At 40.8% G+C, this 16,897-nt stretch overlaps 1 protein-coding gene across 2 annotated transcripts in view; it reads left to right on the forward strand.

Moving 5' to 3' along the window:
• DYNC1I1 (dynein cytoplasmic 1 intermediate chain 1) overlaps positions 1 to 16,897 on the forward strand; it is a 263,740-nt gene that overhangs the window by 22,863 nt on the left and 223,980 nt on the right. For both annotated transcript variants that reach the window (XM_004582321.3, XM_004582324.3), the window contains exons 2-4: positions 3,773 to 3,889; positions 11,723 to 11,837; positions 14,510 to 14,600. In XM_004582321.3, coding sequence (XP_004582378.2) covers positions 3,782 to 3,889; positions 11,723 to 11,837; positions 14,510 to 14,600 — 314 coding nt within the window. In that variant the 5' untranslated portion in view covers positions 3,773 to 3,781. The remainder of the gene's footprint in view (positions 1 to 3,772; positions 3,890 to 11,722; positions 11,838 to 14,509; positions 14,601 to 16,897) is intronic.

Genomic DNA, 16,897 nt, shown 5'->3' on the forward strand with positions numbered 1-16,897 from the left:
TTCTGGGGATTGATGCTTAGGGGCTGTTTGGGAATGGACATGGGAATCCATAAGTGGAAGGCGGTGTATTGCTGCATCTTTTAGTGTTGTACTTTCACTGCGTTTGCGGTGACTTGTTATTTAAAACAACTATGCAAAATATACCTTTTTTTTTTTTTTTACCAGTTCCCTCAGTGTTCTTGTTACTTATTTTAAAATATGGGCTCCAGGAGTGGAAAACACCAACTTACATGATCAACCTTGTCAGATACATTTACTGATTGTGAGAAAGCCTTTGCATTTTGCAGAAATGTACTATAGATGCACCTTGCCTCCCCTGTGATTGATAGCATCACAAATCGTTGAAGATGACCTTACATAAAGGTTTGCTCCCTTAATGACCGTAATACATAACTGGAAGTTGTGCAGAAACTTAATGAACTAGGGAAAGTGAAACAATTGCTGGGGCAAAATGTGAAAGGGAGGGGAAGTAGAATTTTTAACAAATGTCCCCCTCTCTGCTTTTAGCCTGTGATGACACTATTATCGATCTAGCCACGATTTTCATGACTGTACATTCCGTTTTGACAGCAGAAAAATCAGATTGGCCCTTAGTGGACAAGAGTGCATATAGCTTCTCAAATGCCTTCAAGAACACAGTTTTACATCTTTGCTGGTAGGAAATTTTTCTGTTGGTGTTGAGTATTACTGGCAGTCAGTATTTGAGTGACAAACTTGACTTTGTTAGTTCTGTGGCTTTCTCTTACAAGAAAGAAGAGGAGAGGGGCTAACCCCTTGAGTCCAAGTCACGTTTGTAAGAACCACCCGTTGGTGCTGGGTGGAACTGAGTTCTCAGACGATGCCCCCTGCCAGCCTGGCTCAGTCAGTGCTCTTCTTTCTCTGGCTGTATACCTCTTTGTAGGACTTTAAGTTTGTGACTCAAGCAAAAATAGCTCTTTATCCATAGAGACTTGAAACCCCATCCCACAGCTCCCCTCCCTCTCCTGTCCCCATGACCACATCTGTAGCATATGCATGCACTTTGCTGCATAGATCCATTGATGACCAAGTTGTCATGCACTGAAAGTTGCTTTAAAAAAATTCCCCTCTTTCCCTTCTGCTCTGAGTTTGTGCTCTCAACTTTGGATTATGACTGAGTTGTCTCTTCTTGCTTCCATATCTTAAGACTACAAAAGGTTGCATTGCCCTTCCTTGCTGTGCCACCTCCAGCCTGCATTCTCTACCTTCTATAGTCAACTCCCAGCCAGCGCAGGCACAAACAGCTCCAAAACATGTTGCCACCATTTCCCAGAATCTTGTTTTATCTTCTAGTGTCTGTTCTTATCTCTTATGCAAGCAGGAATACGAGTTTGCAAAACAAGTTCCATTTTCATTTTGTCACTTTTCCTCTTTCAAAAAGCTGTGGGTGTCTATTACCCGTTGTATCCAACGGAACTCTTCATTCCGCCTCTTCGAGACTTTCTCTGTGCACACGCACTCTGCTCATCAAGTTCAGGTTTCTTGACTCACCCTCACTAACTTCTCTTGTACTCAACCTGCTAATTCCCACTTTGCCGTCTTTGTCCATTCAGACCCTCTCTTCTTTTCCTAATTCGGACATTGTTCAGTATCCAGTTCAAACACTATCTATCCCTCAGTGTTTATTCTGGTCTACTTTGCAGCATTACCTCTCCACTTGCACTTTGGCAATCTAAAGTATCAGTAGATTAGATTAAAGCACAGGCAAGCTTGAATTTGGATTCTACCACGTATTGACTAAGCAGTCCTAGGTCTTGCTGAGCCTCCTTCATCCTAATTATAGAAAAAGAATTCATACTAACAATGGTTCCCCCCTTGAATTATTGTGATTAAGTGTGGTAATGAATTTAAGGGGACTGCTACTGGATAATCAATAAGGTAATATCTCAGAGAACATTTTCAGTCATGCCACAAATCCACATGAATTATACTCTCCATGAAAGAAAATTTGATCTTACTTCCCTTCATTCGTATTCCTATATCTTATATATAGAATGTTCAGCACAGATTAAATATCCAGAAATATATTGAGAAATAAGACAGGTATGATCGTGAATGGTTGGGAAGCATCTCTGCCCCTACCATTATTATTTCGCAGGTTTCTGCCAGCTCATTGTAAGTAGGATATACACAGCAGGGACACAATATGCTTCATGACTTTGCATTTGTCTGAAGTGTGTGTTAGGGCAGCTGCAGGTTTGTGATTCACGTTCTAAGGATGGTGATAGAATTTTGAAGACTGTTCATTTTTGATTTATTCTTTTTACTTTTTGTAAATCTCATCTACTTAGACTACATTAGATATTTATCATAATTGTGCACAAATAGTGCACAAATGAATACTTATGACATTTGTGGTTGCAGCTTTTCCCCCTTTAATTTAGGGGTTTGGGTCAGAGGGTTTCTCATGTCTTAGAGTTTCCTGTCGGAGGACATGAAAGGGACACATATTAAATAATTTGTAAAAGTCTTCTGCTAGTTCTTTGTGTTTGAAAATGTTCCTGGCACCATTACCAATAGCATTGTCATCACATTTAACATTGGATTCAATTGCATTTGGATAAATTTTCCCAACAACTTGCCACTGTGCTATCTCCCATTTCTAGTGTTTTTAAACACCCTTTCCTTTGAAAATGGAAAGTGCCCAAGTAAATAATGCTGCTTTTGTTATGCAAATGTAAGTTGTATAGAAATTGAATTGTATGAGAGATGATATTACTTGTGATAGTTCAGGAGGAGTTTGGCAGAAAAAAAGATTAGCAGGTAAGTTTTCAGCAGCCGTCTTTACTGTAGCATGTGTTAGGCAAAATGAAGTTTCCCTGTACCTGGCTCAGTGGAGGAGGGTTTATTGAGTCCACAGATTTTTGAGCAGGCAGAGCCCCCCGGGGTTTCTGACAGCCTATTTTCTCAGTAAGGGTGTGTATTGCTGTTGCTCTATTGTCATCTAAACTGGAAGTTATAATGATGTTTCTTTTCTCCTGCCTTATTTATGTTTTTGCTTGTTCAATAAGGAATTTGTGGGCCCGGTGACGTGGCCTAGCGGCTAAAGTCCTCGCCTTGTAAGCCCCGGGATCCCATATGGGTGCCGGTTCTAATCCCGGCAGCTCCACTTCCCATCCAGCTCCCTGCTTGTGGCCTGGGAAAGCAGTTGAGGATGGCCCAAAGCTTTGGGACACTGCACCCGCGCGGGAGACCCGGAAGAGTTCCAGGTTCCCGGCATCGGATTGGCGCGCACCGGCCCGTTGTGGCTCACTTGGGGAGTGAAACATCGGATGGAAGTTCTTCCTCTCTGTCTCTCCTCCTCTCTGTATATCCGGCTTTACAATAATAATAATAAAATCTTTAAAAAAAAAATAAGGAATTTGTGTAGAAAATAAATTGGTTCTTCCAGATGAAATTGTTATTATTTGTTGGCTTAGGTGGTAACATTGTGCTGCTTCTGATTTTTAAAAATGTGTTGTTATTTTCACCCATTGGCAGTCAAGGCTGTGCTGGTTGAAAGTCAAAGGCTCAGAACACAGTCTAGCTCTCCTATGTGGATACCTTAACTACCACTCCAAATGCTAGCCTCCAGATAGTTATAAAGATAGTGAGGGATGACTTGACGTCTTCGATATTGGTCAAATAATACAGCCTGTTGTGTTATCAAAAAGTCATATTTCCAAGTTGCATTTCCTTTTGGAGGCTTTTAGAATGATAATCCAGAAAGGATATTTATATACACGTACCTTTATTCTGCCTCTTTTTCTCCAAGGAAACCAACATGTCTGACAAAAGTGACTTGAAAGCTGAATTGGAGCGCAAAAAACAGCGCTTGGCACAGATTAGAGAAGAGAAGAAACGTAAGGAAGAGGAAAGGAAAAAAAAAGAGGTGAGTCCTGGGGGTGAGGGGAAAAGAAAAAAAAAATCACTTGATCAATATGGGCTGGGGGGCATGAAACCTGAGCAGAGGAGTGGATGTCCACAACTTCGGAACAGTGAGGTGTTTGCAGGGCTGGAGCATTCAGTCACTCGTGCATGGTTCCAGCATTTGCTTTGAAGACCTCCCAATGCCAGACTCATCCCAGACTAGAATAGTTCTCTATAATCTCTTTACTGTTGGGGACTAGACATTCCATAACCTTTCTGTATCTCCATGTATTGTACCTCATTGTGGGAAGAATAGTTCTTTATTTGGGGGAGTTGTAAAAATAATGGTTAATCTTGCCTGGCACTCAACAGCAACTAGGATACAGTTAGTACTTAACAAATGTTAATTTAAGAAAAGCGTTTAAAAAAAAAACACACCAGCTATAACATATTAGGTGAGAAGTTGAAAATGGGCTAGTTTATTTTTGTATTCTGCAGGAGATAAGCATATGCATTTCAAATTATGCTGAATTGCTGTCTTGGTTATGTCATACTGAAGTCATTTGAGGAACTGTAATTCAGAAAAGGACCTTGACCTGTCTTTGCTACTTGTACCAAGCCACAGAGTCCTTCAGGAAGGTGTGTCCTCCACATTGCATGGCCAGAAGTCAGCCTTGATCATGAGGCAGGTGATTAGTGATCTTGAATTGGCAAACAGAAGTAGCACTTTCCTCCTACCGGCTTCCACTTGCCTCCTTCTCCCAACTTTGGCAACATCCCCAGAATTCACTGCTCTAGCAAAGGCGCTTGTCAATCCTGTCATTCCCTCCCAGATTGTTTGTTCTGTGTATGAAATGGATAAAAAAGTTTCATGCTCATTCGTTCCTGCAGACCTCATTCTTGTGAAGATTTCCATGCATCTGGAAGCAGAATAGAATGTTCACTCTTTTCCCTTGTGAATTGGAAATCTCCTTCTTTGGGTTTCTATAGCAACCGAGCATCCACTGAGATCCCTCACAGCTTCTTCAGTAGTGCGTGTTTTCCTTGGTCAATAAGAATCCTAAGTTTGGTAAAGGCATAGCTGTACTCCCACTACTCAAGTTAGTGATAGAATACTGAAAAACAGAATTGTCAGAAATTACAGCTGGAAGACAGGTTTTAAAAGTTTTACTTACTTATTTAAGTGATTTGAAGAGCAAATGGGAAGGAGGAGAGGGACAAGATACCTTCCATTCTGCCCAAATGCCCACAATCATGGGACTGAGTCAGACTCCAGTTGGGTCTCCCAGGCGGGTTTCAGGGGCGCATGTACTTGATCCATCACCTGTTGCCTCCCAGGTTGCACATTAGCAGGAAGCTGGATCATAAGCAGAGGTAAGACTTGACATGAGCACTCAGGTGTCGGATGTGTAAGCCCTAGGTTCTAGCTTAGCCAGCTGCGCTGTAACACAGGCTCTTGGAAGAGATTTGAGACACCTTACACTGAAGACCCTTTTATGCCAGCAAAACGTAGAGGCCCAGCAGTGGAGTGCAGGCTCTGAGCTTCCAGTTCTGCTTCTTGCTGTCCGCTAGCATCTTTTGCTGTCTGAATCTTACAACTACGACAGATCTTCAGAAGAATCACAAAAATGGATTTCAGTTTTTGCAATAGAATAGTTATCTTTTAATCCTATTTTTCATAAACGTTTTCAAGTACCCTTATAATTTAATTTGCCGGTGTCTTGCAACAGTATAGAAACAAGCCATGGGTTATTAAAAAAAAAAAGATGCCAAAGATATTTTCAAAGAAGAAAATTGTATATAGAGGGACATGTTTGCTGTCTAAAAACAAGAAATGCTTTCCTACATGCAGCTTTTTAAGTTTATTTGTTATGAAAGTAAGAGAGGAGAGAAATAGAGTTCATCCATCTGCTAGTTCACTCCACAGATGCCTGCAGTGGTCAGCACTAGATGAGACTGGAGGCAGGAGATTCACCTGGGCCTCCTACAGGGGTGGGAGGAGCCCAAACACTTGGCCATCTTCTGATGCTTTCCCAGGCCATCAGCAGGGAATTGGATCAGAAGTACAGTCAGTAACTGTGACACAAATTGGCGCCCAAACACGATGTTAATGTTGCAAATGGTGGCTTAATTTACTACATCTAAGCCCTGACCTTTGCATAGAGTTTTGCCTTAAAGAAAAAGACAATGTCTATTGATGCCTTACATTCTAAATGAATGTTGTTAGTACTGTAAGACCAGCAGACTAGGACAACAGATTTATAGCAATTATTATTTTCTGACAAAGCCTAATTGCAGTTGCATTTCAGCCTGCTGGCATATTGACTGTCTTTGTACCATTGCACTTTGATTGATACCATCATCTGTGTCCTTGACATCATGCATAATATTTTTCTCTTGGAGGTCTTTGCAGTTATGGATGTAGTTTTTGAGTGAAATAGAGGTGAGAAATGGCAAGGAATGGTGATTCATTTCACTTGCAAAGCCAAAAAAAGCATTAAGCTATTATGTTTCCTTTCCTTCAATGTCAACACTTCCTGCAGTTTTAAAGCACCTGCTATCCTTCACTAATAACTGGTTTCTTTTAAAACTGACATTCTGATATCTGACTTAAATTTCATAGAATTACCACAAAATGTGGTGTGATCTTCATCTGTCTGCTTCATTTTTTTCATCTTACACACTTTGGGGAAATTGCGGGCCAACATGAGTGATAGCAGCAGGCTATTCCTTTTTGCTTCTACAGCAAGCAGCTTTGCCTGATGATGGAGATTTCTCTTGTTACAGGGTAAGAAAAAAGTCTCGGGGAGGTTGTGGGTAGCAGGTGATGGGACACATGGAATGAAGTCTTTTTTCTTCATTCCTAAATGGACGGGATGCTTTAAGCTTTTGATAAGGACGCACTCTGTAGAGTCACGTGACAATGCACACTGCTAGTCTCTCATCCTGTGACACCAACCCAGCAATGCTGTGGATTGCATCGTCTTCAAGGCCTGTTTTAAATCTGCTCTTTGCAGCATGTCTCCCGGCACAAAGATCCTTTCTCGGTTCAGTGTTAGCATCTTTTGCTGATGGTGTGGTTTGCTTTGGGCTGTGCGAAAGATGACGAATGCTCAGCAATGACATACACGGGTTTTTAGTAGAATGTGGCTGGGAATCCAGCTTTGTCCGACACACTATGTCCTTGAGGGAGAATTGCTCTGACTTATTTACTGCAGATGAAAGAGAGAGTAGGGCTTTGGTCATAGACTTGGAAGACGACTCTGCGAGATCCATGGGGCTGGGAAATGCTGAGTAGCTGGCTGGGGGCGAAGCTTCCCTGGGCTCTGCGACAGCACTTGGGGAGCTGCACCTGTGCCACTGGCATGGCCCCGCCTTTTCTCAGGCTCTCTGCTGGGGAGCCCATGTCCCCAGAACACCCTGTTACTGCAGTAGCATTTTCCCAGGCCCTGGTTTCTTGTAATTATGACATTTTATAGCTCAAAGAAATTTGAAAGTAATCTACTCCGACCCCTCTTTTTTTTTTTTAAATAAGAGAATAGAAAATCTGGGTCCTTGAGGTCTAAACTTGAGAAGGAACCCCACAACCCCTTTATCTTCAATATCAGGGAAGATCTCTCAGCCAGCCAGGTGTCCAGTGTTGAAACCTAGGGTCTTTCTGTATCCCTGCACTCAGTTTACAGTGATGACCAGGTTCTGGGCTGGCGTCACTGGTGAGACTTTCTGTTTTAGTGCTTTTCCCTCTAACACCTAATTTCCAGCTCGATGGAGAAACTTACATATTGCCTTTATTTTTTTCCTTTAAAATGTATTTATTTTTATATTAGAAAGAGAGAGAGAGAGAGGGAGGAGCTTGGGAGGAAAGGTGGGATGGAGGAGAGAGTGTGAGACAGTGAGAGGTAACCCACGTTCCGCTTCATTCCTCTCAATAGATGGATCTGAATTGAGCCTGGTGCCAGCTTGGAACCAGCCTCACATCAGCTGGGTTGAGTCTCTGGAACTGGGGGGCCAATCCAGACATTCGGGAGTGTTGGTTGGTATCCTCACCACTCGGCTAACTGCTGCCCTTCCTATTGCTGGAGACCACACTGCAGACCGAGTTGACTTTCTCTTCCCTCGGCTCTGGTTGTTCTCTCTTGACTACCCTTCCCCTGGGTGTTTAATGCCTGCCTCTTGGTTCTCGCCTGAAACCTTACTGTTTCCAGAAAATCGTCCTCATCCTGCTCTCCGTCCACAGATAGACGAGTGCTGTGTCCCAGCCTTGTCCTGATCAAACCGCTTAACACTTTGTATTTGTCCTTTGCTGGGGCTTTCTCTCCGAAGAGACCACAAGTTTTTGAGAGAAAGTTTGAATTCTTCTCCTTGTTGAGTTCACTTCCAGTGCACGTGTGGCATTGGAGGAGCCTGTAGTGAAAGCACTGGATGGCAAATCACAGGGCAGTTCTGCGGATGCCTCTCCGAGCATCAGGCGTTCCGTTCTACAGTTTTCATTGTAAGTTTCTTCCCTGAGTCTATGGGAAGCACCGGTCCACTGGGCCACTGCATTGATCTCTGAGTTGTATTTTGATTTTTTTTCCTTGTTTTCATTTTGTTTGAGGAGTTAGAAATATTCTGGAGCTCATAGATCGATTTTTTTTAAAGATTTATTTATTTCAATTGGAAAGTCAGATATACAGCGAGGAAAAGAGACAGGAAGATCTTCCCTCCACTGATTCACTCCCCAAGTGGCTGCAACAGCCAGAGCTGAGCCAATCCAAAGCCAGGAGCTAGGAGCTTCTTCCAGATCACCCATATGGGTGCAGGGTCCCAAGGCTTTGGGAGGTTATCAACTACTTTCCCAGGCCACAAGCAGGGAGCTGAATGGGAAGCAGGGCCTCTGGGACATGAACCAGCACCCATATGGGATCCTACAGTGTCCAAGGCGAGAACACTTCAGCCATTAGGCTACTGTACTGGGCCCTATAATTGATTTTTATGAACTTTCTTTATGCTTGCACTTAGATAAAAGAAATCAAATTTAGAATGAGAAAAAAAAACTTGCTCTTGAAAGAGTATGAATACTAAGCGGGGTGACCTTTTTATGCCTAATTCTGAAAACTCTGAATTAAGACCACCTAGGTTGACTATCTCCACAGAATTCAGATAACTGTATATGTGCATAAAATTATCAGTGTATGCCTTTTTGGATGTCAACCGTTTTCTTGGCTGTAGTATTGCAGATGAAATCTGGTATTAAAGTAAAGATAGTGGCCTCCATTTAAGGCACAGCCCTGACTTCATGAAAACTTGGCTTCAGTGTGGTGAGGTAAGCTTATTAGGGGCCACCCCCAAGTTTCATCCTGTCCTTGGCCTTTCTCTGGCTTACTGCAAGTTACAATGGCCAGGGATGCCTGGCCCTCCCTCACTGGGTCTTCTGATAAAGTCGGAACAGCTTTGAAAAGAGATGACAGTTCTCAGATGACATTTTGTACTTTTGATGCATCTTTCAAACAGCAATGTCTCAAACTGGCATCTGTGTTAATTTTTATTCCTAGTACTAAAGAATTACTCCTTATTAAATCATTAAAACATAGAAGACTGCAGTATATATACAGAAAGAAATCAAAAGTTTCAGGAATAGTACATTGGGTATCATATTGTGGTGCTCATCAGTAACAGAAAGGAACTCTTATTTCTAATAAGCCCTGATCGCCGAATTTTGCATGTGTCATGGTCAACTCGGAGTGCTGATGGTTTTCTAACCTGCTCTATCTAGGTGGACATATATCCTTATTGACTTGCCATTTTTAAATATTGCACATTTCTTTAAAACTTGAAAAATGCAGAAGCAGAGCCCGAGAATTTTGGAGATCAAGTGCAGTTGTACTTTTTGCACCATGTATGATTACGCTTGTGGAGGTGTGCTTTGCTTTAATGTATTTCATGAAAGCTTATTGATGAAAGTTTAAAAAAAGTCACCAACATTATAAAACAAAAAAACAATGCAAAACAAAGCAAAACAAAAAACAGAAATAGACCTTGTGTCTTTCTGCAGAAGACATACATGGCATGAAGATTATAATAGGATGCCCTAGGTTGATTCTAATGAAAGAGATTAGGCAGACCTTTTTCTATATCTTTTAATGTAGGTTTCATTAAGGCTTCTCAGTCTTATTTCACTGACATTTAATTAACGTTCAGTAAATTTTTTGAGAGAATGCAAGAATGTTGAAGATTTTCTTGTTGTTGCTGGAATATAGAAGTGGTTTTGGTAAAAGGGCTGGGTCACCAGATATTTGGGTAACTCTAAATCCAACATTAACCTCTAAAAGGGTTTCCTGAATGAGGTACTGTTAGAGGAAATTAGCCTGAATAAGGAAGTTATTATATAGTCCTAAGTTTCATTGAGTACCTATTGTGTACCAGGAACTCATCTGTGTGAAATATATTGTGATGAATAAAATACTCAAGGACCTTTCCTTGGGAAGCTGATAGCTAAGCTCTTACTATGTCTTTGTTGTAATAACATACTCTTCCACTCTGGATTCCTTACATGGGCTTTTGATTTCATTTGTATTTCAGTAGGTCTTATGATAAATTCATTTTCTTTTAGTTCTCCTTTTTTGATTGAAATCCTCATTGTAACATTTCTTTTTTCTTGTTTTAATTCTATCTTTGCCTCTGTTGCGTGTGTGTAAACTTTGGAAGTTGCTTCAATAACATGTTAAAACTTTGGAGAAAACCCCATGGACTTTGCTATTTTTACTTATAGAACTGAAAGTGCCGTTTTAGAATTTTGTGTTGTTTTACAATGCCTAACGTAGAGCCCCAGGGGGCCCTCATGGGACAGATGGACTTCAAAAGTGTGAATGGACCCCACGATGAAAAGTCACAGAGGTGGGGTGTCCAAGGTTGTGTGCAAAGATATACATAGTTTATAATCAGCACACAAGTGACCATCTGGGAGTAGGTCAAAACCCTTTGTCCTTTACATGCTAGTATGTAAATTGTCTCAGTGCTTTGAAATGTGCCCAAATACTTGGGCCATCTTTTCTTACTTTCCCAGGCACATTGACGGGAAGCTAAATCAGAAACATATAAGAGAAACCACGTCACAGGTAACGATTAACCCTCAGTGCCACAACATTAGCCATTGTGATACATTCATGAAGACAGAATTTATGAGGGGAACCAATATGTAACTGTTTTATACCATATTTTTCTCCATGAAAATTTTCTCTTTTCCATTATAATGAAATCCAATGAAAATCACAATCAAGTAATAACTTTAAAAAAGTCATGAGATCCATAACAATATTGCTCATGTATCCTGATACAGATTTTGGCCTGGTTTCTTTTAAATCATCGTAAATTTATACTGCCAACAAAAATAGTATATTTTGCAGTTATAGATTTTCATGAATAATTTAATTTTCCAGTCAGAGCCCAACAATTTCTTATTTGTATAACCACAAACACAGAGCGTGACTATTACTTGCCCACACTGATTGGGAGCGGAGGCCCCAGAGGGGGCAAGAAGGCCCATAAAAGCACACAGATTTTTTTTTTTCAAGTTCTATCCTCAGTTAGCAATCCTTGGCTTTGATGGTTTCTTCCAAAACCAATTGAGAGAAAGTTCCAGAACCAAGTGCGAGAAAGCCTTTCATAGCGCTGTGAGAGAAAGCCTTTACCCCAAAGACAGAACACCTGCTCCTACAGTGGCACAGCCGCAGTGTTTGTCACCCTTTCTGTACATGCGGTTCAGTCTGTTTAAAGCTGATCTCCACCACCCTTCACCATTTGCCGTCACAGGCAAGGAGCAGCATGCGTGTGGTTGGGTTATTCACCTTTCTCACCGCCTGTCTGTGTTGTCTAGGCTGATCTGCAGCAGAAGAAAGAGCCGGTCCAGGATGACTCGGATCTGGACCGCAAGCGTCGGGAGACGGAGGCCCTGCTGCAGAGCATCGGGATCTCCCCCGAACCCCCACTAGGTACTTGACGGCTCTGTGTTACTGTCCTCACCTGGGGCTTGCATGGGATCTTCCGTGTCCAGCTTTCCTAGTCTGTTGACTGTTTCGTGCTATGTCATCTGTTAAAGTCTCTGACTCATGGTTCCAGTTGCTTGCAGTTTTGGGGTTGAGGGGGCTGGAAGGAGCTGGGTGGCTGTTTCCTGACTGATGATACAGCAGCCTGTTCCACTGTGACTAACGGGGGTTGCCACTCGCTAAATGCATGGAGTCTTGAGATTCTGAAATTAAGTTGCTCTTCATTTCCGTGGCTGACTCTCTTTTCACCAATCTAAATATTGTGAATCTGCTTATGAATTTCATAATCACTCCAGGAGTGGAATTATTCCATGATGAACATAGAAGGAAAACTTGAAAACGTGGCAGAGGGGCTGCTAATTAACAAATTGACTTTTATTTGATTCTGTTGAAGATCTTGATTTCATTGCTAATTGGCATTTATATTCAAAACCCCTCCTCCAACTCATTCATTTCTAAATGATTGTTTATGACCTCATTTTATCTCTAAGGTTTGGATATTGAATTTTTACTTGCATTGAAGGCAACTTCTGCATAATTTGTTCTGCTGTCACTTACCTATATATCGCTCATGTGTTAAATCATTTTTCTTTTTCTTTTATCCTTTTGTTTTCCATACATGAAAAAATAATCCAGGGGTATCTGTAAAACTGTATGATATTCCATACAGTGGGAAAAAACACCTTCTTAAATGTTACATCAAATTAAATATAATAGCAGATGTCATGTTCAAAATAGCTTTTCTGCTTTTTATTCCATACTGTCTTTTAAATTAAAATAAGATCTCATCTTATTTCCATAGTTACTTAAAATAAGAATCAAAATGATCTGTATGCAACAAACTGATAGGTGTCTACTTGTCAGATAAATAAGGAGATAACAAGGGTACTTCCAAAGTTTGTGGAAAATGGAATTAAAAGATAAGCTTCTTTTGGTGAAAGCAGTTTGAAATCCACATAATGTACATTTTCCATGAATGTTTTGAATAACTCTTGTAGTATAGGTAAGTCTATGAGGAATCACTAGATATAACTTGATAGGTACACACAAAAGCAAAATGCCACTGAAACATATTACAAACAATCCGATCTCTGGCAGGTGAACCCCTTAGTCCAACAATGATGTGACAAGTCCTCAGGAGGTCACCCATTGTATTTCTTTATGTTGTGGAAGGTATCACCTATGGGATATTGACCTATGGGCATCCGTTGAGAAGTTGATAAAACTTCCTGTACTTGGCTGTCATGGCATGTAAATTAAATACTTTGCAAAGAACTCTAGTTGTGCCTCTCAAATAGCCTTTGAAATGTTATTATGTGAATACTGATTAAAACACAACAGGAATTTTTCCAGGCCTACATGAACCCAGAATTTTAAAGATGAAACAGTTAAATATCCCTAGACCATGATCTCCTCCTGAACTGTTACCATATCCCTGCCAACAGGCCCCCTCAGGGTGGACCCCATCTCCACTTATTGTCCATCTCTCCACCCTCTGAGCATAAAGTGTGGATGAATGAATTAACTGTGGGACCATGTGAGAAAATTTCTAGCTGCTTGATAGATCTAATATTGTGTTATGGAATTTGGAAAAAAAATAATCAATCCCTATACCCTGGTAGATGAATAAAAGAAAATTGTGTGTGATTGATGCCAAATGGGAGTCATACTTGGGCACTGTGCCTGTGGCTGCTCCGGCACATGTGACACCAGGAGCCCATCGTGTTGCCTGGCTGAGGCCATCTTGGCTGAAGGACGGTCGCCTTGCCTGTGGCCTGCTCCCTTTCAGATTTTCAGCTTGTGGTGACCCTGCTCTTGGAACTCGTTTCTCCTGCCTTGGGAGAGGCAGTTCTGTGCATAAGATGGTGGCTTTTTAGAACTGCTGGAAGCAAAGACAACAACTCCCAATCAGAGTAAACAGCACAATGGGCTGAAACTAATAATTAAATGTAAAAATAAAGCAGCCTGTCATGGTCTTTGTTTTAAAAGAGATTTTTAAATTACAGGGTTTAACATTTTAACCTTTCTCCGTCTGTCACCCAGTCTATTATAGCAATGGCAATTTATCTGACATGGACAGTGAGTTCCCTTCAAATACAGACACACAGCAGGCTTTTCTGACTTTCCTTGACCATTTACTATCCTCCAGAATCACAATTTTTTATAAGATCTTAAGGTTTTATAGACACCCTGTTTTAATTTTGTAATAGGTCACATCTATACTAACAAAATAAAATGGAGAATTGGAATTAACCAGATAGTTCACACTTGGGGAATATTTGGCTTGAATTATCTCGAGAATGATTTTGATTCTCCATTTTACTTTGTTAGAGTGGACATGGCCTCATAATCCCTAAATGAACTGTCTCTAAATTCATTTTTCAAATTTTAATTTCCAAAATTTAAAAAAAAAATTCACTTGACTCTCTCCCTTTTCTTTCCTTTTTGTTTTCTGTTTGTTTTGTTTTTGCTTTGTTTTTCTTGTCCCATCTCGATCTCTCCTGGCCACACAACCACTTTACTTTGGGCCCATTTGTTTGGATGTGTCTGACACTGCTCTTCACCAGTGCAGCCTCTGCATTTTTTAACATGGGATACCTGTTATTTTCATTATTTAGTCCCAACCCCTATGTCTCCCTCCTCGAAATCAGTCAGCACTCCCAGTGAAGCTGGAAGCCAGGACTCGGGAGATCTGGGACCGTTAACAAGGTAAGAGTTGTGGTCTCTTTACTAGCTGTGGGATGTCTGGGATACTAACACACACACTGTGAAAACACTTCATCAGCCATTTTGTTTCAGTGTGTGATAGCTTGCTATGTTTAGTGGCGTACCAAGGAGTCTGAGAACCAGAAATAATTGCACATCATCCCTTCCTTGTGTGAGCTAACTTAACACCATGCGTCCTGCTTGTCAGACCTTCCTTCTCTTCCGTTTTGGTTTACTACCTTATTCATTTTTCATTTATAAACTTCTCTTTCGGAATAGAACACTGAAATGTTTGAACCCAACATTTAATTTTGTGAGTGTCCTGTTTCTTTAATAGAGTTGATGGATCTGAGAACCCATTGCCTGGGGTTTTCATTATTTTTATTATTATTACTGTTATTAGGACTAGTTGTGTGTTTTATTGAGTTAGTTGCCTAATTTTTATCCCATTAGAAATGAATGTAGACATCATCTCATTTGGCCCCAGAAGTGGTAACTGAAAGTTAAAGCTAGACAGGAAAAAAAGATTGATTTTCTCATTGTAGTCATGGCAACCCTTAATCTTAATTCCCTTTACCGGGACTCCCAGTATGCCTACACACAAGTGGGAGGAGGACCTGAGACAGCATGTCACCCTTCTCCCCAAAGGCCACATGGCTTCCTCGCCGCTCATGTTGATTGAACTCACGTGGGAACACAGACCCAGTTTTTCCGCATTTCCCAATTTGTCACGAGAAACAAGACATTTCAGTGTTTCTGGAATCATCTCCTAAATGTTAGTGATGTTTGTTAAAGGCTAGGTTGGTGGGGGGTAATTTGTGTCCTCCATCCTCTGGCTTTGGTTCTTCATTTCTTAGAAAAGTCATAAAATAATTAACCTGCATATGAAAAAAACAAAGAAACAACTCATTCATAGCACAGTTCCTCAAACAAGTCTGCCTTTTGGCTGGTTTATGTACCTTTCAGTCCTGATCTGAGAGCATTCCTGAGGGCATACCATATGCATTATTGGGAAGAAATGTAAAATTGTGCATTTTTCTGACTTAATGCATTGTCACAAGCAATCGGGGAAAAACACGCTGTGTTCTGTTTCTATACTGGCATAGGCAGTTTGGTAAATGCTAACATGGATTTGAGGGTCATCCGACATTGGCCTGAATTGTAGGCTTTGCCTGTCTTTAGAAGCCAACGTGTGCGATTGAAATCACTTCGCTCACGTCTGCTGGGTGGTATGCTTCAGGCTGGAGGGTTGTGTTTTGATCAGGCCTTTCAAAACCAAGAGGCCCTGCTTTCAGTTTGTGACAAATGAAAGCAGAGGCTTTTAGGGACACATGGCTGGTTTATTTTAGCAAATCACCTTTGTGATTTGGGGCAGCATAACATCTTCTGTCATCTTTTGCTTTGAACACTTCAAAAGGTCTTTGAGAAGAAAAAATAGTAATAACAGAGTTGTATAAGATCTAACAGGTATTCAAGAGCGGGTATGATATGATCACATTTCTCTGGCCCATCATTAAGTTAATATATTTGACTGTTACTATACAGTGGTGGTGTTGTGTCATTACTGCTTAGTTTCCAGAGGTGTAGTTGGCAGCTGCATTAAGTTGTATTCCCGATTTCACAGTTGATGAGCCCTTTGAAACTTTACCAGAGAAAGCTGACCTGAGCTGTTACTACTCTCGGGACAGGTGCAATTATCCCTGCTCAGAGAACATCACTCTTCATTTCTTTTTTCCTTCTACTGTGATTGATTTTTTTCCTTTTTTTGACTTAGGGAATCATTTTGAAAAGGGTGCAGTCTGTTCTCACCTCTGTACACTCCAGTTAACTTCAGTTCTTTGTAAGGAAGTACTGGCAAGAATGGGTAACTAAAAGTCAATGAACAGATCCCCTCCTAAGTGCAGGCTTCTTAGCAATCCAAGAATGTTGGCAACAAAAAAGTGACATTTTTCAAAGGGAATACAAAGCTTGATTAAGGAAAACGTGTTAGCAATATCTTACTCTGGCTTTGAACTTAGGAAAATTCCATTCAAATGTACATGTTTGCTTTACTATAATAGAGATGAAAGTCAAATTGCGAAAGAATGTTATGTTTTACTTTTCAAAATTCTGCTTAGAATATCTTTTGGTGTAAAATAAGTATCTTTGAAAACAATCGCTATTAACTTTAACAGTTCATAAAACATCAGCCTGGGAAAAGAGCTTAGTGATTTCTAGGAGTATAACTGCCATCATAAACTTGCCTGTTAGGTTGAGTATTTCAGATTAATTTTTTTCAGCAGAGAACTTCTGAATGAAAT

The sequence above is a fragment of the Ochotona princeps genome, chromosome 20 (assembly GCF_030435755.1).
Source record: "Ochotona princeps isolate mOchPri1 chromosome 20, mOchPri1.hap1, whole genome shotgun sequence".
Lineage (NCBI taxonomy): Eukaryota > Metazoa > Chordata > Mammalia > Lagomorpha > Ochotonidae > Ochotona > Ochotona princeps.